Here is a 23,571-nt window from a genome sequence, read left to right on the forward strand (position 1 = left end):
AAAAATGGGTATTACTTCTGCCAGAGCCTGTATATATTTGGTGGACTGTTGTTGCTTTGCCATTTAATACTTATTTTCCAATGCAAAAGAACTCATGAAAATTATCCACTACAGAATAAGTTATGTTTGTGGAAACTACTCACTTAAGAGGTTAAGACTAAATGTAACAGCAAATGTGTACTCATAAGACATCTGTTATTTTTTCTGAACTTACCTAGTATGTAGGATACTCCTTTTTCAACACCTTTCTCACTTATCATAGAGAGAATGAAGTATCTAATGGATTCAGTGTGGTTCCCATTAATTTCAAGATCACAGGCTTTCTCAAAACACTCCTCAAATGATGGAAGTTCAGCGTATTGATACAGGGAATTTCTTTCCATGCCGGTGCCCTGGAAACTTGCACAGAACTTTGTGAGTTCATTGAATTGCTTTGTTTTCTGAAATTGAGAATGGAAATATTATATTTCCAGGTTTTTATTGCTCAATGGTTCTTTCAGTGATATTTATTGACACATTGAGTTTATTGAGGTAATGAATTGAGCACAACTATGTGGTAGAATAAAAGTTATTTATGTAAGCAGGCATATTTGAGATCATGCACCATTCTTGCAAACTACCCTAAACTACAGAAGGAAGTGAAAATCAGTATGAGATTTAATCCTGATCTCCCTATTTTTTTATTATAAATTCTGTAAATATTCTAATTATTTTGATAAAATAAACTGAAACGACATTTATAATTTCAATTTCTGAAACTTTTGAAATACTCTGTTGGCTTCAGCTAAGAGTTAAAAACAAGTTTTCTGATCCAGTTGTTTGAAAACTTTTTACCGTACTTTCAAATTCCCATCTAGGATGGGTTTTGATGCTTTTGAGAGAATTAACTGCCTCCTCCTCAAATTTATGAGAAAAAGAGAGAAATAATTATAAAACTGTACTTCTAGTAAGTGGTAACTTATTATAAAGCTTGTTCTATGTGAAAAAAATTACAGATATGTATATAAATTTAAATGTCTTTTTAAAAATGAATATTTCATGTGCAAAAAACACATTTTTTTGGAACCCCTCCTCCTCTCCAATAGAAGTGAAAACCAAGTTATAGGAAAATGCAATTATGGCGATATTCTAATCTGCTATAGCAATGTACAATAAAAGCAACCTCTTGATGTACTAACGTTTTTAATATGCTTTATTAAGTCTACACCAAGCATCCATTCTTTCAGTCTTCTACATCTGTATGCAAGATATACGAGAGCTTGATCAACACAGTCATCTCCTTTTCCTAGCAGTCGGCCACAGGCAACCACCAGCTCAGGTTCATATCCTCGGAGAAGAACATTCAATGCTTCCTTCAAGATCAGAGAGATAAAATTAATAAATTTCATGCAGAAAATTTAAAATTTTAAAAACATATTTTTTTTTCAACACTGTATTGTCAGCTAATGACAGATTTGTGTCAATTCAAATGCAGAGAAACAAATATCTCAGTAATACATTTGCAGAAAGTGAACTTACTTCTTCCTCATTATTAGCAAGATAGCAGCATGCTGCCAAAATGGGTGACCCGTGATTCAGTTGCCAGTCGGCCATTTTAATTATGCAGTCTGATACAAAGTCCTTTTCTGCAGCCTTTGATTCACAGTTTATTTCTTTCTCGTTATTGTTGGATAAAGATTTATTTGGAATTTCTTTGCTCAAAGCTGCAAACAACAATGCATCTTGTAGTTGACCTGCAAAGATAACGAATGTATATTTTAAGTGTGATTGCATTGAATGAAATTAATAATGTTTGCTACAGCTTTGTTGCATTGGTAGTATTCCTAGATCATAATTATAAATGTTCTCTAAATTCTCTGGAAGAAGTCAAAAGGACAGAGCTGATAAAAACTGTTTTTATATCTTAGAAAAAATTCCATTACTGCATGAATTAACTACATTTACAGTCAGAAGAAATGTAGTGTTGTTATGTATCTTGTATTTGTATTATTGTTATTTTATGTCACTCTTCTGCCACTTTTGGTTAATTTCTGCCTTTTCTGGTTTCTGATGATTAAATGGAATTGATGAAATGACACAAGGAACACCCATGCCCGGGCCAGGACTCAAACTTTGGAACTTTTGTAGCGAGTCGACCACTTAAGGCCGTACTAAAGGCAATTTTGTGGTATTTTTTTCGATAACGGATGACAGCACCATTTGCCACGGCAACCGAAGGTCATGTTGCCAGATCTCCGCATAAATATAAGCCCCTTAATGCACTCTACCATAAGCCAGGGTAATGTTGTTATAGAACAATTCAAACTTCAATTGAAATTTATACAGTTTACTACATTTTCTGAGAGACATCCGAAATACCAGTAAAAATCAAGGTATAATAGTTTGAAAGACTGTCTTCTGGTGAAGGGTATAAATTGTGAGAACTTCAATAATTCCACAACAATGCTAAATTTCTCCTGAGTGCAACAAAACAAACTAATGTGACTGTAGGCAGCAACAATATGTACAAACAATTGTAGAAGTAATAGAACACTTTATATTACATGTCTTTGATAGGTGTTATTTCCATTATTTTTCTATTATAAAATACATTTCATGCAACCAATGTAAAAAGTATGTATGAGTGACAGCTTCTGGAATGATTGTTTATAGGATGAAAGCTGTGTTACATGAAGAGCATTGAAAATTTTACAAATTTTGAAAGCACTAACCTCGTGATAGATGAAATTGAACTAAGTTTTCAGTATCTCCAATTGCTAATGCATAAGGCACAACACATTCAATTTCAGAGTCTAGAAGTTCTTGCACTCTCCTGGAAAAAGAAATATTTAAATATATTATAATTCCTGTGCACGACACGTGATTGGACAAAACGTTTCGCTTAATAAGATTAAGCTATACATCCAACTCAGTTTGTTACTCAGTGTAATTTCCACATGAAGTTTGGTATTTTGATATTAAACAGAAATAAATTACACTATAAGGAAATATACAGTACCCAGATTGTACAAAATAGACAAAATAGGTAAGAAACTCTCCACATGGAGCAACCAATTATAGAATTTCTTAGAGAAAACTGAATCAAATAGGGATCTTCTCAAGAGGCTCAAGCGTAAAACTTGATAACCCACATTCAAACCTTAGATAGCATTAGATGTAGTTATTCCACAGTTGCTCACACTTTAGTGAACAAGGCCTGTTCATTAGCTGGTAATTGGCAAAAACATGCAGGAACATCTTGTTAATACATAAGCTACAATGTAATGAATGAACTTTCACTTATGTTTTTATCGGTTTCATACTTTTGTGGGTAATGCAAGTTTTATTCCTGAACCACTCAATTTGTATCAAACCTTTTGGTCAGTTGTTCCCAGTATTGGATTGACACTCCAGGGGCAACTGCCAAAGCTTGGTCCCATTCTCCCAGTTGAGCCATAATATCACAGTAGCGACGTAAGGATCCTGCATGCAGAAACAAATCGGCAGCTTCTCGCAAACGCTCCTCCCACTTCAACCCCCCTGGTTTTTGTTGCCTCACCTCAACTTCTGTGGCCATAGACTGAAATGTGAGAAAAAAATACAAGTTGGATTTCCTGGCTTCATAGGCTTTCATGTAAAGTAACTCACTAGAAAGGCTGAAACTAACTACTCATTGTATATATATATATTTCACATATATTGTGAAAGCTTCTTACCTCACAGCATCTATAGTGCCAACAAAATTTTAAGTTCAGTTCACATTGTAAAGAACATCCAGTGATCACAGTATAAAAAGTTTCTTCAAGACATGCTGATCTGTTATATCTGTAACTTTAAGTTCTGTTGTATCACAAGGCATATCTAATGTGCCATACTATATTGTTCTTTCATTTGGCAAGGCTACTGATGAGTTACTCATTTATTCTTTTGTCATGGGATTTTTTTTTTCTAAATCAACTAACAACACTATGTTGATTTTTCTGTGTGAGAGGGAGTAGTGGGGGAGAGAAAAAAGAATAGAATTTTATCCTGCAAATTTTGAGTAGGTATTGGATCTGGCCAAGCTAGCTGGGCAGTGTCCATTACTTGCAAAACTTAATTAACAGACAGACATTAGATGTGACTAGTGGTTCGATTTTAAAACCTACTACCTCACATGCAAGCACACATAAAAATGTTAAAAATCAATGAAATTATTGATATGTAGAAGCAGTTCATAGAAATGATAATTGCATAGTCAAGTACAACATCTACGTTATTGATAGTTTAAAAAAGTTCTCTATTATAACTGATGTAGTTATCAAATTATTGAAATCTTAACAATTCTAATTATATGTAATAAATACTTCTTCTTTTATTTTTCCAACTGCCTACTATTCAGATTCTGCAGTATAAATGTAGATCAACATTATTCCTTATGAAATACAGGGTAAGTTAGAAATATGGCTGCACATTTGAATTAAATGTAGTGTGTTTCTGTACAATGTAAAGGGAAAGGTATATATTAAACTTGAAACTTCATTTTTCATTTCAGATATGAGTCACATGCCCGAGCTTATGTAATTTGCCAAGATGATGCTGAACATGCAACAGCAAGTTATAGTTGCAGCTTGGGCAATTGAATACCAGAATGATCATGAGACTAGCAAGACATGATTTTAACATAACATTGTTGCCGTCGACTGTGTGAAAGTGGAGAATATGACTGCTTACATCAAGTTGTTGTTTGGTTTAAGTCCAGTGCTGTGCACACAGCTCTCATCATTCTGGTATGCAATTGCCCAAGCTGCAACTGTAACTTATTGTTGCATGTTCAGCGCCATCTTGGCAAATGATGAAAGCTCGGGCACATGACTCTTCTCTGAAATGAAAAAAATGAAGTTTCAAGTTTAATATCCATTTCCCTCTAAATTGTACAGTAACACACTACATTTACTTCAAACATGTAGCCATATTTCTGACTCACCCTGTACATTTTATCAACACAAATATTCAGGCTACCAATCTCGATGGCTCCGCCATTATAACCCTTGAAGGAAAAATGTTTCATGTGTCATAAAAGTATTTATTCATTAGTACGCAATGGTTTATTATTTCAAAATCTTAAAGATTATTACTAACCATCTTACATTTTGAAACATGTGACACATGAGTAATTCCTTGCATGTAATTTGGAGATAACTGGGCGACATCTGTTACTCCTTGCAGGATTGTTACTAGATCCCATAGGTTTCTCACAGCGACATCTCCCTGCAACAGAAGAATTAAAAAAAGAATTATATGATAATCTCTTCCGAACTCTTGGATACATTGTTTCAGTACATTGCTAATGAAGAGAGTATGCATCCTGATGTATACTTTACAAGGCCATTTGGATGATCTAAAATAAAGAGGTTCTCTCTGGCTGTTGACCAGGTGTGTCGTAAAAAAAAGATTACGAGCATTTAAACTTTAATATCACTTTACCTTCAAGGACTAAGGTGTAGTAGACATGGCCAAAGTTGGACTTGCAGATGATTGCTGCTGACGTAAAGAATAAGAAATCATTGCCCAGCAATCCAACCCTTCAGGCTGTCATTAAAGAACCAGTAGACATTTTCGAGGAAACACAGAACCTAAACTGGGACATCATACATCATCTGAATCCATCCTTGCTATGCTTGACCAAGAGTTTGGATTGTTGAAAAGATACTGCACCTCTCTGCATTGCCAATTAAAGCTCAAGCCATGGGACACCTGAAAATGCAATATGTAAAATGCCCTGGATTTCTAGGAAAAGACCTGTTAGAATTTGGATTGAAAGGCATATTCCTAGTAGTGACCATTCAACGGTAGACTTCGGTCCATAAAGACAAACGTTTTTATTAAATAAAGAAAAGAAAAAAAGGAGAATCCCTGAAGTAAGCCTGCCTCCACCCGCATACCCTCAAGGGTATGCTCTTAGTATCCTGGTGCCTTTAAATAAACCAGGACGTCAGTTTATCTGAATTTTAACGACCTTTCCTCTTTTCTTTTCTGTTTATTATTTAAAATGTGCAATATATAATACAAAAATAAACAAAAAACATGGTAGTGCAATATTGTTGATGAGATTATACATGTTTGAATTTATATTATTATACATGTTTGAATTTATATTAACCCATTCTGAGAGCCAGACCGATAATTAATTTTTTGTTATAATATATAGAATATAATCAATTAGAAGTTGATTAATAGAGTTTTAATTGCAATTAGTATTATACAATTAATTAGAAGTGAGTAAGTGGAAAATTAGTAATAAAGAGTTATGCATATAGTTGTTTCTGTTCTCTTCTTTTGATTCGTGAATTGTAATATATTGCACATACTTTAAAATGTACATTATATGTTAACATTGGTTGTTGATAATAAAATAAATCTAAATCATAAGGAGAAACTCAGATTTTTCTCAGAATTCAGTAGTCAGTTATGCAAAAGAACCTTTCAACCTTTCCATCACATACCATAAGTATCAACGTGTAACCTTGGTTGTCCAACGTGTTTTTGTTGATTTGTGATATGGCCACTGAAGATTCCAGATTTGAACTCCAGCATGAGTGTAGTGTTCCTTTGGGACTACCCCTCCATCAGTGTAATGTAATCATTCTCACTGTCACAATTAGTCAAAAGTGGCAGAAAAAACAGTGCTATGAAAAAATAAAAGAATATCAAACAAATAAATATTTAAGTGAGGTTTTGATCTTGAGAAGATTTCATTTGGATAGTTGTTTTTCCTTATGTATTCAGGCAGTTAAAGAAGGAAAGTGAAACATATTGTAATGTATCCATTCACTCCTGGAACACATTCAAATTACTAAGTCTAATACTTACACTCAGTATATCACTAACCAACTTCAAATGCTCACACGTATGTTCTTGCTCATCTGACATTATGTTTGATAAATGAATTCCTCTCAACCCACATAGTTTAGGTAAGGATAACTCCTTTAGAATGTAATCTGCAATTAGAAAGAGACTTTAGATATTCTTACATTAAAAATACACATATATTTAGATAAGTGAGTATGTTTGCTATATAGCATTTGTTTGTTTTTCATTCACAGTCTCTCTCTACCCAAGCAACCTAACCATGATAAACTTACACAGTGTTGTAGAGTTCTGATTAGACAAGATTATTTTTATCAAGTTGCAATCCTCCATTAGTTTTTGCAGGGTACATCATTCTTCCAATAATATATGGTCAAAAGTAATGAGTACACCTGCAGGATTTCCGAGATAAAGCCAAAATATGGAAAATATCTTATTAGTATCGCCATCTTCCATCAAGAACATATTTTCTGTATCTTTACCATTTTAGAAATACTTCCAGAGCATTATTAGGTAAAAAAAAAGGTAAAGTGCTCCCCTGTGCTTAGCACCATGCCATGAAGGCATATAGGGGGTGTGGGGGTAACGCCCCACACTTTCTTGATCCGGTCGTGAGTGGGGGTGATGTGATCAGCATCACGCCCCTGACCGCCTTTACCCCCTAGGGTTTCCCCCAGGTACCCATGTCATTCGATGCTGGGTGGGTGCTGGGGCTGCTTCCAACGTTAGAAAAGTTCCCGGATTTGAACCGGCCGGGGATCGAACCCGGGACCTTTAGCATGGTAGTCAGATGCATTACCGACTGAGCCACCGTGGCCTATTATTAGGTGCCTTTAAATATTCTATATTTTTTTTTCAAGTGCTTTGCAAATTTCACTAGTTATATTTTCTCACATTTCTCTAAAATATATTTGAATCTATTTCTATTTTTCCCGAAGATATTTCTTCAGTTCTTCCAGGCTCTTACCAAGTCTTTCTGAACTTCAAGATCCAATTTGAATACGTCTTGGTTTTTTTCTCCCTTGTTCCCTGTCAAGCATTTCTTGATCTTTTCAACTTGCTCTTAAATATATCAAAATAGATTTATCAAATTGTATTCACTAGCTGCCTATAAAATTTTAATTTGAACTTCTTAAAGACCTTTTCATGTTCATTGTTCATTAAAGATGTATGAAATTTATATCATATTTACATGCATTTTTCTCCTTGTACTAACGTCTGCAATTTCTTTCAGGAAATTCTAACAATTTAAAATGCATCTGTTTCTGAAGAAGGGGTTCAAGATGGACTGGGAATATGGGAGTAGGAGGAAATTATGAGTAAGTACATCATGCATTTCTTATGTAAACTTAACGATTATAGTTGCACATACCTTTGAGAAACTTTTTTTTTTCTACATTGCTCTTACCTCCACTACCTACAAGAGAATTAACAGGTCTCCCAGCAATTGGCATCAAAATCATGCTTGAAACTAGGGGAGATAGAGACCATAGACGAACAGTTGAATCCCTAGAGCATGAAGCTAGTAGAAGTGGACGGAATGGATGAATACACAACCCTGCAATGGAAGGGAATTGTCTGCATTAAGGCCGATGAAAATTCAGCCTCATCAAACTTGCATTTCTAAAATGGAGTTGATTAATTGGTTCTTTGTATTTAAATAATGACAACCAAATATAGCTGACCGCTCAGGAAAAGATCCCTGACGCAAGTGAAGTGATGTAGCAGCAGGCGACTCCACTATTAGGGTCGGGGGTGTGCACCCTGAGTGAAAAACACATGTGGGCATTTCTGACAATAGGTAAGAATATGCAATTCACAGCGGATTACTTTGATTAGAGTTTCATGACAGAATTCAGAAATAAACAGTATTTTTTAACTGCCATAGCCTACTCTTAGTTGTTACATGGAGGTGGAGAAGTAAAGTTCTGTCGATCAGCGATCTGAACCATGCCAAAATGAAAATGTGTTTTTAGTGACATCTTACAAAAACGGTTTCCTGACTTTAGGCCCGGAAGAAAAAAACTCCGAGGCAGAATGTCAATTTATGTTATTATTTTAAAGTAAGAGACCAAGTTTCACAACCGTATAATATTAGGAGCATAGTGAATAAATATTAGAATATTCAGACATTTGCCTACAATGAGGCCTATTATTAGTTATATGGAAAAGGTGTAAAATTATTTTACAGGGGCGTGTGATCTACAAGCCCACCAAAACACCAGTAAGCACAAAACGTGTGTCTTTGTCTAAAGTTAACAACATTTTGCAATCTAAAAATGCCTTCTTTTTTTAAAGTTTGTCATCTGGTAACCCTAAAGTCGTTGCCGTATATACTTTTAAAATTCTTTGAAATACAGTCTAAATAATTCACAGGATAAGCAATACAAAAGTATTCTGGCCACTGAAAGAAAAGCAGCAAACTGTTGCTGCGGACACACGCTCTGCGTGATTGACGCAAATCAACTCCCACCCACTTTGAAAAGCCGTAGCGGAAGGCTTTCTGCTACCCCTAAAATCTGCAAATGGAACGGTCCTTCCTTTCACACCCGCTCCCCGTCACCCCTCGTTTGGGGATCTTCTCATGATCGGTGAGCTGTACAACATGCTACATGCCAGAACAATCATTGTAAAATCTGACTTACCTTGCAACTAGACAATTTTGTAGCTGCAAAGTAATTTACTTTTTGCTGTAATTGGTACTTTAATGATATTGACTGATAAAGATTTAAAGTTAGCATGCCAATGCAGGGCCGTCGGTAGGGAACGCGAGGCCCTGTGCGAACTATATCTGCGAGGCCTTTGTGTTATGTAATGTTAAAATATCGATAAAATTCGTTTCTTCTCTAACACCAACCTGGTTATTAGAATTGTGTAATTATTACCTATTGTTAGGCACGAGCACGCATTCGCAGTATCACCGTTTAGCACTAATAAAATTTAAAATTTGGCAACTAGTATTTCTTAATGTCTCCTGATTGAGACCTTGTTTTAGCGATACAAGCCCTAGAAAAAAATATGTTATCCTGTGTGTTCACAGCCATGTATTGTAAATTTACCCTTGTTGTTGATATGTATTTCTTCTGCCAGGAAATGTACTAAATACGGAAAGGGGATCATGACAGCAAGAGCCGGCCCAGTGGTTGGCAACTCGGGTGCTCACCCGAGGCCCCGTGCTCTTATCTTATTTTGACATACTTAAACATATTCAAAATTACTGGAATCATAAACCATGTAGCTACTACATAAAGATACTGTTCCAAATATTTGTATCAAAAGTACTTAACATATATTGTTTGTTTACTTATAGAATGAAATATGATATGAAAATATTATTTTATGGAAACAATGCAAATTCATTACAGTGTAAAAATTCAATGAATAGTATAAAAAACAATTATGTTATTGGATATGATTAAATATTGCTACTTTTTTAGTTATTGAACATTCCAAGTCTTGGAATTTCAAGTCTTGAAATTAAATATGTACTAGGGGTACACGAGATTCATTGAGTGATTGATTTGTTTTTTTAAGTTCACTTTATGCCCAGATAGGCTAATCGGAACTGGACCTACAATATAAAGTGGGATCCGAACCACTGTGCGATTTAGCTCCACCTGGTATCAAACCCGGGACCCCTTGATTATAAGACAATGACATACATCAGAATGAAAACGAAATGAACATGTAATAGTGATTTTGAAGGACACCTGTACTTCAAACTAAGGAACAAAAATTGAAAAAGAAGAAATTAATTATACATGCTGCAAATATTTTATGCCTCAGTCCCCGTAATGCAAGATTATGCTCTGCCAAATACTTAAGGACATACAGTATTCGTTTGAAGCCCTCACGTGCTGTTTTTCCTGTGAAATCAACAGTCTCTGTTGCTCATCAATAGTTTTGTTTTCTGCAGTCTAAATTCACATTCGGTTCATTTTTTAAGGCATTCAATTTGAATTTCTGATATTTCATGGTTTTGTGGTCGATAGCTTCTTCCCCAAAACAACAACAAAAACGGAAAATCTTATTATCACCATTAATTGGGTAATCAGCGAAGAGGGCCCTTTTGAATGATTGAATCAAACGGAACTGTTTAAAACTGACATCCACTCACCTGGATCTAGAAGCAGAGGCGACCTGTCAACTGGCTCAGAAGATGAACATGAAACATATTCCTCCTCGCAATTAGTTCCTACATTTGGCACCTGGTTCACAGCCGAGCTACATTTAAGGTCAGCACTGCCACTGGTACATACGACTTGGACTATATCGCGAACACACTCCATAACACCGAATCATCACCATCAACACTAACACTAAAACACCTGACGTCAAGTATATCTACATTATTTCCGTCTATCGTGGCGAAATTTGAAATGGAAACTGTACTTACAGGCAGCAAGATTTTCTCGAAGGCACCTTTCTGACTTTAAAAATGCATACTTTTTTTTTTTAATCCAGATTCAAATTTACGAAATTTGTCCCATTCCCTAAACATTCCTATTATCTCAATTCTACACACCCGCACGCACTACTGTGTCAAACAAGAATGACTTGAAGTATTTCAACTGCAGGAGGAATATGCAAACCCAAGGTCCTTTGACCTGCACACTGCTTGCCTTGAGAGGCCTGTGTCCAAAGCCCTGTTTTGGAAATGGATGAAGTTATAAAGTTTGACGTCAGAGGGACGGAAGGCCATGGAAGAAAACACAGTACACCCCAGATTAAAAAGTGAAATAACCTTGCGTAAGTTTTGTTGTATTTGTGTGTTCCTAATGATTTATTTTTGTAGGATTCTCATTTCATATCTAAGTTTCAGACATAAATACTGTCGTCAAGTACAGTAAAATGCAATATTAAAAAACTGAAACTGTTTTCCATGTTTCCTTCCAACAAGGAGTTTCGAAAAATTATTGAGAAGACAAATTTGACGTGGCAAATTCTAAATTTGCCATTTATTTCTTTACAAGCGCTATTTACAACTGAAGTGCTTGGAATATCACCAAATAAGGGACAAGACATTGACATCAATCCATTGTTGCTAATTGCTTGCCTAAAAAATCGGGAAATTATTATACATGCAAAAAGCTAAAATGAAAACAGAATGAAAATGAATTCTTGTAAACTGAGTTTTGCTTAATACTGCAGTCACATTTCAGTGCATAAAAGTGACAGGCAAATTAATGATTGTGCCAGCAATGGGACTGTTCTCAAACTATATGTATGCTTACTTTTCTTATTTTACATCACTTTTCTGCCTCTTTAGTTAAATCGTAACAATGAGCATGAATGACGCTTATATAGAATTGAAGAAGGAACACTCACAAAGGAACATCCAAGCCCACGTTAGAAAGATGGGATGATATGAGTGAAGCAAAAGAACTGAACTTGTCTTTAATCTCGAAATTCTTCACAGTAATGCTGCTACAAACAACTCCGAGGCACAAGAACCATCTTAGGGGCACAGCCTGCCAATCAGCTTTTCTTTGGGTGACCCATGGTGAGCGCATCGAATCCCATCGCCGCTATTTTCTGGCTTTCGACAGAGCCCGCTACTGCTTCTTTTCAAGTAGCTCCTTAATTGTTCTCACGATGCTGGGTTAACACCGAAATATTGAGAGTGCGTACTGGGAATCGAACCCAGCACCACTCGCACCACAATCTAGAGCGCTAACCAGTAGACTTAGTGGGAGCCCTCTCACAGTAATAGGTATGCTTCAATTTATTTATTTAATATAAAATAACTTTCTCCTAGTTTCATCTAACCACCATTCATCATCGTCGCCAAGATCAGGCCAGAAAACAGAGAAATGCATTTTTTATCCTTTGGGTGCCTATTTGCCTATTTGATTCAGATTTTTTTGCTGACTACAAATCCGCAATCCTACCCATTTTTCTCAAAAACAAGAGCGTTACATGCTTTGCACTATTGGAGTATTTATTGGACACTCGGTAGACGGATTCATTTTGTCGCTGTAGTAGTAAACATGAGAGGTTGTAGTAAAGAGCCCAGCGGGCCTTCAAGGCTTTGATGCTGACACTTGTTTTCGTCTTTTCGCGGAGCGGCACACCCTGAAATTTGTTGGGCCTCAGTTTTCAGACAAATAACCATTTTATGATGCCTGTCCTTGGTCGAACATTAGGAAGGAAATCAGTTAAAGTTGGAGTCACAAATGGGTCGTTGATCCTTGTTGGAGAATTTTCAGTGGTGGCTTGACAAGAGGGGGCATAGTTGTTCATTACCAGAAATACAACTTTGTTATGACACAATATTTCTTTTCATAACAATTATGTTTTTCTTCCTTCTATTCGAGTGCAATAGCTTTTGCACAAAATATGAGCAAATAACTGATTTGGAAGTGCGAGGCCCCTCAAAGCACGAGGCCCTGTGCGGTGGCATGCATCGCACATCCCTAATGGCTGCCCTGTGCCAATGAAACTACCCATAATTTCTATCCAATATTTATGATAATATTTGACAAATGTGTACACATTTGTACAAATTGTAATTTCTTTGTTAATTTAAGGGCATGATTACTCTTGTTTTTAAAAATAGATTTCCAACATACATCTTGTTTTTGTAAGTATCAGAGCAATTAATTAAAGAATTCTGTTATTTTTTCATGTAATTTTTACCACTTTATATCAGATTGATATATAATATCAATAGAGAGACATAATTGTGGTTTTATTAAAGATTAACATTTCGATACAAAACTATATTTTGGATTCAAAAGTGACGTACAAAATGACATTTTGCTCTTACAAAAAAGTGTTTTATTTAAGCTCACTTTAAGTGCAGATAGGCTATTCGGGACAAGACCTACAGTTTAAGGTGGGATCCAAACCACTCTACTAAGTAAGTATTGAACCTGCAACTCCTTGATTAAAAATGCAATAACAATATCACCACACCAATTAGAAGATAAAATGGTGCATATAATCACAAATTTGATTTGGAAGCAATATTTATTACATAAAATTACTATTTACATTCTAAATATAACTTTGAACAATGTGAAATGCAAGAAAGTAGAAACTTTGATTGATTGATTTGTTTTTTAAGTCCACTTTGTGCACAGATAGGCTAATCGGGACTGGACCTACAGTTTAAAGTTGGATCCAAACCACTTGCCTCCACTGGGTATCAAACCTGGAACTCCTTGATTACAAGATAGCAATGCTACCACTGCGCCATTGTGGAGAACTTAAATATCTCATCTGAAAATACAGAATCATGTGCAGAAAATTTATGTTTGAAGTGGATGTTGGATAGTGTGCTAGAATGAGCTTTTATTGCACTAAATAAAAAATTCTGTGCAATACTATTGAACTACAATGGCAGGAATAAAAATAAATCAAAATACTTGACTTCTGGAGTTAAGCTGATACCAATGCATGTGTCTGAAACAGTAGTTCTTGAATATTTCTCAGCAATTCAAATGAACTTAACTACTTTTAAATGTTATAACATGACATTACTATAGGAATATACTAGTAGAGTTAGCCCTAAATTTTGTTTAGATTCGTTTATGAATTTTCTCAAGTTTATATTTTGTTTAAAGAAGTAAAATATTTCCATCTTCCTTTTGGTGTAGAATTAATCAATATTCCAGAGTTGTCTATAATTCATAGGAAAATTCAGAAACATTGGTAAAGAATCTAAAAATTTGGCAATTAAGAATTATTTTGTGAAAATGTATGGTAGGAAAACAGGGGCGGCGCCAGAAATTTTTCACCAGGTGGGCAGAAGCTGTATATTGATAGATTAGGGTGGGCAGGTATAAATGTAAGGCCATGTACATATATGTATGACATACATCACCTAATCACCATTGAACCTCATCGTCGCCATTAGCCAAATTAGCAGAAAAGTGACTTCACATAGAACAAATCAGTCGAATCAGCAACAACTTACTCTTTCAAAAGTGGAGTTTCAATAGTTCATACCCTTCGAAAGTTGAGGTGGTAGTTTCAATTTCACATTGTTTCATTCTTCGATCAAGGCAGCTAACTCCGTGAACGATAACGTTGTTTTCCGAAAGTCTCAAATATTTGTCTCGGCAATACACCCTCTTAAATGGGGTGATAAAATGACACGTTTCCTGTAAGTTCTTTCTGTATATATTTTTTTCTCCAATGGCATAACGTTGTCTCCTTATAATGAAGAGGTTCTGGCTTCTACTGCCACCTCCCCTGGTGGAAGCACAATGCACACTGGTTCGGACTCCACTTTAAACTGTAGGTTTAGTCCCGATTAGCCTATCTGTGGATATAAAAAGAAACAAACAAAATTTTCGAATGGATACTTGGTGACACCTTTTTTCTTTACTTCATCTGCATCTACAGATTCTGTCGACCTTTTCTGCTGAACCTCTGATGCTTCTAAAGTTTAAACCATTCTCATCGTGATTGATTAGTTCTCTGACGCCCTCAAAACAAAGCTTTCCTACCAACCCCTTTCTTCTTTTAATTCTACGTAAGTTAATCACAAGAAAAATTGCATCATTACGTAACTGATAGGCTATTATCAATTCAATAATTCTGTAGCTTTTTCCAAACCCACATAACTAATTAAAAAGTCGAAATAATTTATTGCGTTGCTGGAGGAAGTAACGTTAAGATGGGGTTTTTATTTGTTCATTTAGAGATTATTTTAATCATGCGCAGGCCGGGATTTATATATGTGAAGGCCCGGAGCTTACAACACCAAGACCACACCCCAATCCCCTCCACAGCTTCAGTTATAACTTTTCGCCTAGCTACACTACATGAGGTGGTTAGTTATACGTATTTCTATATTTTTTCATCACATCCGAAGTACCTCATTTTTTTCTTTATTCAGATCTTTTCCAAGCAGTTTTTCCCAGTGAAGGTCCAGCGCTGCAGCCCTCAAGGTCACCCTAGATTCTGATCTCATCTTGACCATACCCTGCATAATTACGCACCTCCTAAGTCTACTAGCTGCTTCTAATCATAGAAGTATTCAATTGATGACAGTTTATTTTGTTTCAAGTTATCTAGTAATTGTTTTTGCATTCTAATGACAAAGTTAAGACAGCTTTTTATGGGATGATGATATGTGAACATTTCTAGTATACATAATATTCATGAGTAAAATATACAAATAATGAATACCAGAATATACTTATTTATTGAAACATTCACATATCCCCAAGTGTATGTACTTAGTGAATTTGATTGGGTGGGCAATCGGGTGGGCACAGGATTTTTTGGGTGGGCGCTTGCCCACCCATGCCCACCCCTGTCGCCGTCCCTGTAGGAAAAAGTACCGCACACCTATTAGAAACTTCAAAACTATATGCTACAGTGTGCAGTCTCCATCAAAAACGAATTATAGATTCCCTAAATATCATCAGTTATTGATAAAGCTAGCAATTTTAGGTGCAAAAATTTAACAATAAAGGTGCAAAAAAGGTGCCAATTTTTGTTGAAAAAAGGTGCTAAAATAGGTGCTAATTTTCAGATGTAAAATTTATTGTGAGCAGTGCATACATATAGCCTATGGTTCAACTTGTCTGGATAAACACATAGAGTATTCGCTGGTTTTAAATCGTTTAATATAACTAAGCAAAGAAAATTCTCTGATACATTAGAAAGCGACATAAAGGAAAACATGCTTCTTCTTACTTGCTTAGAATTAGTCATCTCGAAAATTGTTAAAATAGATTACATTCAAAATTTGTATGTTCTTCTGAGTGAGGCTACATCTGCGGTCACTAAGCAGATACTTGTAAGTTGAAAAAGAACGTTCAACGTCAACAGACACAAGTGGTGCGTATTTTGTTTTCAACCGGTAATCCACATCCTTGTTGGTTGCGACTTCTTGAACATCAGGGTTTTTGGCTAAACTTTGTTCTAACTTCTCTTTCCCGACCCCTTGCAGCTCTCGTTGCACATCCATCAAAACAGCCCACTGTGCTTCCTTTTCAGGACACTGCTCCTCCAGTTTTGTGATTGCAGTAGTAAGGAAAGAGAAGCCATGTACAATATAGAGTTCATCTTGCAATTCCTGTTTAAGTGCAAGTTTTTTGGCTTTTTCTACAGCTGAGGAATCACTAGGCAAAGCATCTAAAAATTTCGATATTGTATGGAAATGATTGCAAATAAACACTGCAGCTTTTAACCATGTACCCCATCTAGTGAGGATGGGAGAGGGTGGTAGTGGAAGTTTTGTAATTTCTACATACTTCTGTATTCTAGAAGGAGCCTTTTTCAGTATTTTCTTAATACTAGAAACAAATTCGTTCACATATGTATATTCATCTTTAAGAGCTTCACAAACTCGATGCAAAGCATGAACAATGCAGGTCACATGTTTTGTTAGGATACATATTCTTCAGATTAGAAAATGCAGCTAACATGTAAGATGCTTGGTCTGTAAGAACTAACCACACTCTATCATATTTTACGCCCTCCAGCCACAATACAAAACATGCATCATTGAAACTTTGCATTACACTTGCATTATCTGTTTTGCCGAGAAAATAAGTTTTTAAAAGCATGGGTTTCACTTAATGCCCATTGAGAGGTGCTACTAAAATGTTCAAAACATACCTGTTTTGCCTATCTGTGGTTTCATCTAGTATGAAATAGACTGGATGGTCAGCTAGCTACTACTTGCCTGATCTGCGAGATTTTAGCTTCATAAAGAGATTGAAGGTAAGATTTCCTTAAGGTGCTCTCATCTGGAACTGACTTCCCAGTATATTTTTGCAAATATGATTTCATGACAGGATTGTTAAGTTTCGAAAGAGTTATTCCACACGCTATAAATGTCCTTGCTGTCTCACTGAAAAATTCATTTGTATTTCTGGAACTCGAAGATGCAAGCGCCTCACCAATGAACTGCTGTCGCTTCCCACCTTTACCATCTCGTAGTTCTTTATTCCTGACGTGCTTCCCACTTTGTAGATGCTGCACAACCCAAGTGCATTGGTGTTTGTCATCAACAGCAATAGAAATATCACACACATCACACCTCAGAACAGATCCATCACTCTGAATGCAGTCACCGCTAAACTGTTGAACAATGTCCTGCAGTTTCCCAACATTTACTTTATGTTTTGGCATGGTAACCAAGCAAATCCGATGCATCGATTAGTCGATCACAGACTGCAGTTACCTTGCTTGCTGAGACGGGAGAAGGAAATGAAAACGAAACAGCTTTCCTACAACAATTCATAAACAATACAGCATAGGACAAAAAGAGCACAACTTCTAGCAATTTTACATTAACGTCCAAGAACTGAAGAAAGCCGATTCATTGTTGTGCGGTAAACAAGAATCGCATGCCAAGAAGCCGTGCCTCGAATGTGGGTGGGGTTAAACAGCGTGCGAGTTGTATTAAAAAAAATGATAAAGATGCAAAAATGGCGAAAAGGTGCAAAAGTTCTGAGATTGTGAAAATGGTGGAAAAGGTTCTGAGATTGTGAAAAAGGTGCAAAAAGGTGCAACATAAACACCATGAGGAGAGTTCAATACATGCTTATTTTGGGGATGAGTCACTTTTTTACCCGTTTTCACACAAAAAAAATTTAAGGTGCAGCACCTAAAATTCCTAGCTCTGGTTATTGATGCAGTCAATTTTTTGAAGATAATTTGTTGGCATTTGTAAATATTTTGGTAGTTTATCCCTACAACAAACACAATTATTACAAATAACTTTACTACAAATATTTAATTATTTTATAATATATCTCACTGATGTAATAAAATTAGTAAATATAAACCTAAACCACAGTGATCTCATTAAGTAGTAAACCAGACTTCACAAATTTACTTACCGTACACGTCAGCACCATGATCTCTCATCACATCCACACAGTCTCCTGATCTCGTGTCCCACACACGACATGTAAAGTCCCAACTACCAGAGACCAGCAAGTGTGGAATCTCGGGACACCATGCTAAGCCTCTCACCAAGTCGTCATGTCCAATTAAGATCCTTAAGCATGTTCTATCAACATAATTCCATACCCGTATGCTCATGTCGTCAGATCCACTGCATAGTATGCTGTCGACAGCTGGATTCCATTTCACCATGAAAACCTTGGCTGTATGGCCTATTCAACGAAAAAAAAAAAAAACACATTTAATATAGTTGCTACCAGCCCCATACCTAATGTGATATTTGAAAAATTTCCAGTGTGAAGAAATTACAGTAACTTCATTAAAAGCATTAGTGTATTATATATACAGTATCTCCTTCGAAAGGAGACTTGAAAATTTGCAACCAGAGGGAGAATTCCCCTTGATCCACCCCGTGCATATCTAAAAGTAGACATGTTATTTATAAGGTTACCAGATCACTATGAGGGAAATGTAGGACACCGAGTCAAAATGTATGACACTGAGTCAAAATGTAGGACACAAGACGTTCACAATAAATAATACACATTACTAGAACATGTTAGCAAATAATGTAAAATTAAACCTTTTCAGTTTAAAGAATAATGAATTTTTAATATGTTAAAAACAAAATTCCAAAACTAAGCTGCTAAACAATACACTTCTTACTATATGCGTTTTCAGTCGTATTTCTCTTGAGGAGCCAATTTTTCGTAAAATTTCAGGCTTAGTCATAATGTACTTATAAAACTAACAACAATCAAATTCTTTGAAATTATACTGAACAAGCACCAACCTCTTCACAGAATCTATAAGAAATTGATTCCTCTCATCAGTCCACTGTGCTGATATTAACAAAAATAATCTTTCAACATTTGCATTATGACCTGGAATGGCAAACAAATATTCAGCAAGTTTCAGAAATTCTGAATGACCTTCACAATGCTTATTGTTATTAATGTAACTCCCCCACTTTTCATGACGTGCCATTTTTTCAAGATTTGAAATATTGTGTTTAATGAACATGTTCAAATTAAATCATTGTTCATAGCACCTTCCATCATCAATGACGAGGAAGGTGGCCAGTTTCAGCACCTTCTTTCATAAATTAAATAAATCACTCTTTAAACAAATTACAGAAACTTGCACGCTTGATTCATGGACAGTCTACAGTGCCGAGTCTGCTGACATACGCAAACAGCGACGAGGAGGTCTGCTCTTCAATGGATAGCTCTGTAGCAAAGGTTGTAAAGGAAAAATTCAAGCAGCAGATAATAGAGCCGCCTCCCATTGGCGCAGTGGCAGCATCGTAGCATTGTAATTAAGGGGTCCTGGGTTTGATTCCCGGTGGAGGCACACAGTGGTTCGGATTCCACTTTAAACTGTAGGTCCAGTCCTGATTAGCCTAATTGTTCATAAAGTGGACTTAAAACACCAAATCAATAAATCAAACCAGCAGCAGATAAATATTTCACTGAAACATGCATTTTATTAATTTAAATTATGTGACGTTCAAAATGTAGGACATTTATGATATTTTTTCAATACCTCCCTGACACCGGACATACAGCTAAAATGTAGGACACGTCTGGGAAAAACCAGACGTCTGGTAACCCTAGTTGTTTATACAGTGCCTTTTTCAGTCGAGGTGCCCATAGAGCAGCAGCTAGCTTGGCGGGATATAAGTAATGTTGCGCCAGAATTTAGACCCACAGTTGTATGCTGACTTGCCAGTCAACACGTCAGTGCTTCATTATCCAGATAGCTGGTGTCTAGTTTGCATGTGTTTGTGAAGTGTTAAGGTGTTAACAAGAGCTTTAGATTGTTTTGTTTTAGCTTATGTATTACTGGTGCTTTTCTACAGCCTAATAATGCCATGCTAGACGTACAATTTAAAACAACAAATTTTTATGTATGACTCTTACGTCATTATGAATTATTGTAGGGAAGTTAGAAGGCGTTTTGCAGCAGAATTTCCAGATGTTCCCGTTCCACACAGAGTGTGTTCGGATACTTGTAAACAAATTTAGGGAAACAGGGTGTGATCTTGATAAGAATCGAAGGGTAAAATGGCATGTGCGTAATGAGGAGAAACTAGACGATGTTGAAATAAGGTCAAAAATTCCTCTGGCGCCTTGCACAAGAAACAGACATTTTCATGACATCTGTGTGTGGCGAGCTACCAAGCTTGTAAACCTGAAGCCACACATTAGGAGAATTGAATGAAAATTTAAGGATAGAAATTGAAGCAATTTTGGAAGAGATACTGATACGTGTGTTAGTGAAAATTTCCTATAAATATGTCGCAAATGTGTGGATGCAGGAGAATATCATTTCCAACACCTCTTGTAACAAGGTACGTGCTCATTTTAATTGTAACTGCCAACGTAATTGTACAAGATTATTTTATTACATAGCTAGTGCTTCCAGTGCCGGCACACGTGATCTTACTTCCTGCCGAGTTAGCCGGTGCTCCGTGGGTACCTCGACCAAACAAGGCACTGTATATAACACATTGTGTTTTGTGTTATTAGTAGTTTACAGTACATACCATGCATGAAAAAGTAGTTGTAAAATATCAAAGTAAGTTTTGAAGTATGTATAATATACACAAGAGAACCACTGAAGTTCTTATAATATTGATTAATTGATTTGGATTATTTTACTTTGCTTTTGAGCCACTTTTAGCTATTCCCGAAGATGAGAATGATTATGATGTGATGAAATTGATGATGAGATGTTCACAAAGAACACCCATGCCCAGGCTGGGATTCAAACCTGGCACGCCATCGAGATCGACATTCTTATAATATTGTTGGGATACATGTAACCTTCACTGAGGTTAACTTTTGACACATAGAAGAACTGAAATTACTGATTGAAAAGAAATCAAAGGAAGTAAAAAATGTTGCTTAACTTGCATTGGGTATGCCTCAGAGTGTTGGTGTATAGTGAAACCAGAATTATTGGATTAGGCAGTGGTTATGCTTTGCAAAGGAAGAGGTGAAGGGGAGGGGGACAAGAGAGGATTGGCACTCTCAGCCTAATAACTTGTTTATGCCTACTCATCTTGCATCTTGATACGGGTGCTGCTTTGTGAGCATCCTCTTATCTAATCATTAATCAATGTTTCAATTAACCAAAAGTGAAAGAAAGACAACATAAAATAAGGCAAATACAAATTTGCTTCTCCCTCTCGTAATATCTCTCAGTAAAAAAGAGACAACTTTTTCAATTTATTGAACTTCAAATATGAATTTTTCATGTGATGCTTAAAATATAATAACTATAATTGTCCCCACACCCACAAAATAGTCTTGTCCCGATATACCTTTTTCCCTAATTTTTCTTGCTAACAGTATTGTTTTGTAGCTTGGTTAGAAATAACACTATACAAGGCATATCTGAAAAGGCTTCTAAAAGAGCATTGTTTCTATACAATACAAGAATACATTGATACTGTTGGTGGCAAGGATAAAATAATAAAACATATCCAGTAGCAGATTAAGTAAATACTGACTATAGAATGTAGACTAACCATACCAGCAATCTATCAATAATGTATATCACAGCAAATAATATTGAGTATTAGACTTAATACCATATGCAATATGTTTGTATTATGTATGTTGCATGCGATGGTATGCACTGTTTTTTTTTTGCAAGGAGGCAGGGGGGTATGTATGGTTGTTTTTTTTAGTAGTCTGGCATCATTTTTTTCCTGCCTTTGATGTTCTTTTTCAGGAATACTGGCCAAAGGGGCATGATTATGACCCCACTAACCCCTCCGGGCACACCATGACAACTCTAAACTTTGTACAAAGTCGAACGTATGCTATTAAATTGAATTGAGAACTGTAATAAAGTCAAAGGTGTAGGAAAACATACCTGATAATATCGTTAAAGGATTGTCATTGCTTGTTGATATATTAAACACACGAACATTTCCATCCTCACAGCCAGTAGCCAAGATATCCCTGTTCATCCAGTCGCAACCAAACACTGACTCTGGATGCTTGTATGTATGCACAACAATACCGTTTATTTGATGGACTATACATGTTTTATCAGAACCACCAGAAGCTATTCTCCGAGGATCTCCCTGATTCCAAGACACTGAAAATATGGAAGCAGAACCGTGGCCCATGAAACGTTGAATTATCTTGCCCTTATTGATGTTCCAGATGAGCACTCCATTTTTGGAAGTGGCAGCAGCGATGCAATTTAAGTCCGCTGGAGCCCATGATATTGAATATATGATGGATTCATTGCCAAAGGTGCTGTCAACAAGTGCCATAGTGCCTATGTTCCACAGTTTGATTGTGCCATCAAAGGAAGCTGTTGCCAGGATATCACTATCGTCAGGTTTAAAACTGCAGTCAAAGATAGTTTCAATGTGCCCCTGAAAAAGTAACTCTGCATGAGATAGTAGCACAAATTCTACATTGTGTAAGTAAGAATTAAAAGGTGTAACTTTGTAAAAAGGGGCCATATCTCAGAGATTCAACACGTTCTATCTCGACTGCTTAAAGCAGGATATACCATACAGACTGTCAGTGAAATCATGCTATGGTCAGAGTCCGTTATTCTAGGACATTAATTTTAAATACAAAATTGGGAAATTTGATCTTTTCATTTTTATTTTAACAAATAATTGAGGATTTAACAGTCAAATTGTACTTCATTGAAATTAGCAACCAACAATTTCAACTATTTTCTACACTCAATTTCATGGAAATCCTTTTCCTTATAATCCATTCATTATACAATTTAATCTCCTATATGTTAATTTAATAAACATTATGGGCAGTTTGTGGATAGTGAGAACTTTGCTTTTTCCATGATGGTTGCCTCAAGACAAGACATGCT

General features: G+C 36.0%; 1 protein-coding gene across 1 annotated transcript in view; it reads right to left on the reverse strand.

The window, feature by feature from the left end:
- The window catches only part of LOC145977780 (WD repeat-containing protein 17-like), a 116,517-nt gene that overhangs the window by 24,909 nt on the left and 68,037 nt on the right, over positions 1-23,571 (reverse strand). Inside the window, exons 7-16 of the mRNA XM_083110060.1 lie at positions 22,591-23,104; positions 18,639-18,917; positions 8,237-8,386; positions 6,832-6,959; positions 5,101-5,229; positions 3,354-3,559; positions 2,712-2,812; positions 1,519-1,733; positions 1,179-1,352; positions 215-440 (exon numbers count right to left, since the gene is read on the reverse strand). Coding sequence (XP_082966186.1) covers positions 215-440; positions 1,179-1,352; positions 1,519-1,733; positions 2,712-2,812; positions 3,354-3,559; positions 5,101-5,229; positions 6,832-6,959; positions 8,237-8,386; positions 18,639-18,917; positions 22,591-23,104 — 2,122 coding nt within the window. The remainder of the gene's footprint in view (positions 1-214; positions 441-1,178; positions 1,353-1,518; positions 1,734-2,711; positions 2,813-3,353; positions 3,560-5,100; positions 5,230-6,831; positions 6,960-8,236; positions 8,387-18,638; positions 18,918-22,590; positions 23,105-23,571) is intronic.

This window comes from Lepisma saccharinum, chromosome 1 (assembly GCF_977018435.1).
Source record: "Lepisma saccharinum chromosome 1, izLepSacc3.1, whole genome shotgun sequence".
Classification (NCBI taxonomy): Eukaryota; Metazoa; Arthropoda; class Insecta; order Zygentoma; family Lepismatidae; genus Lepisma; species Lepisma saccharinum.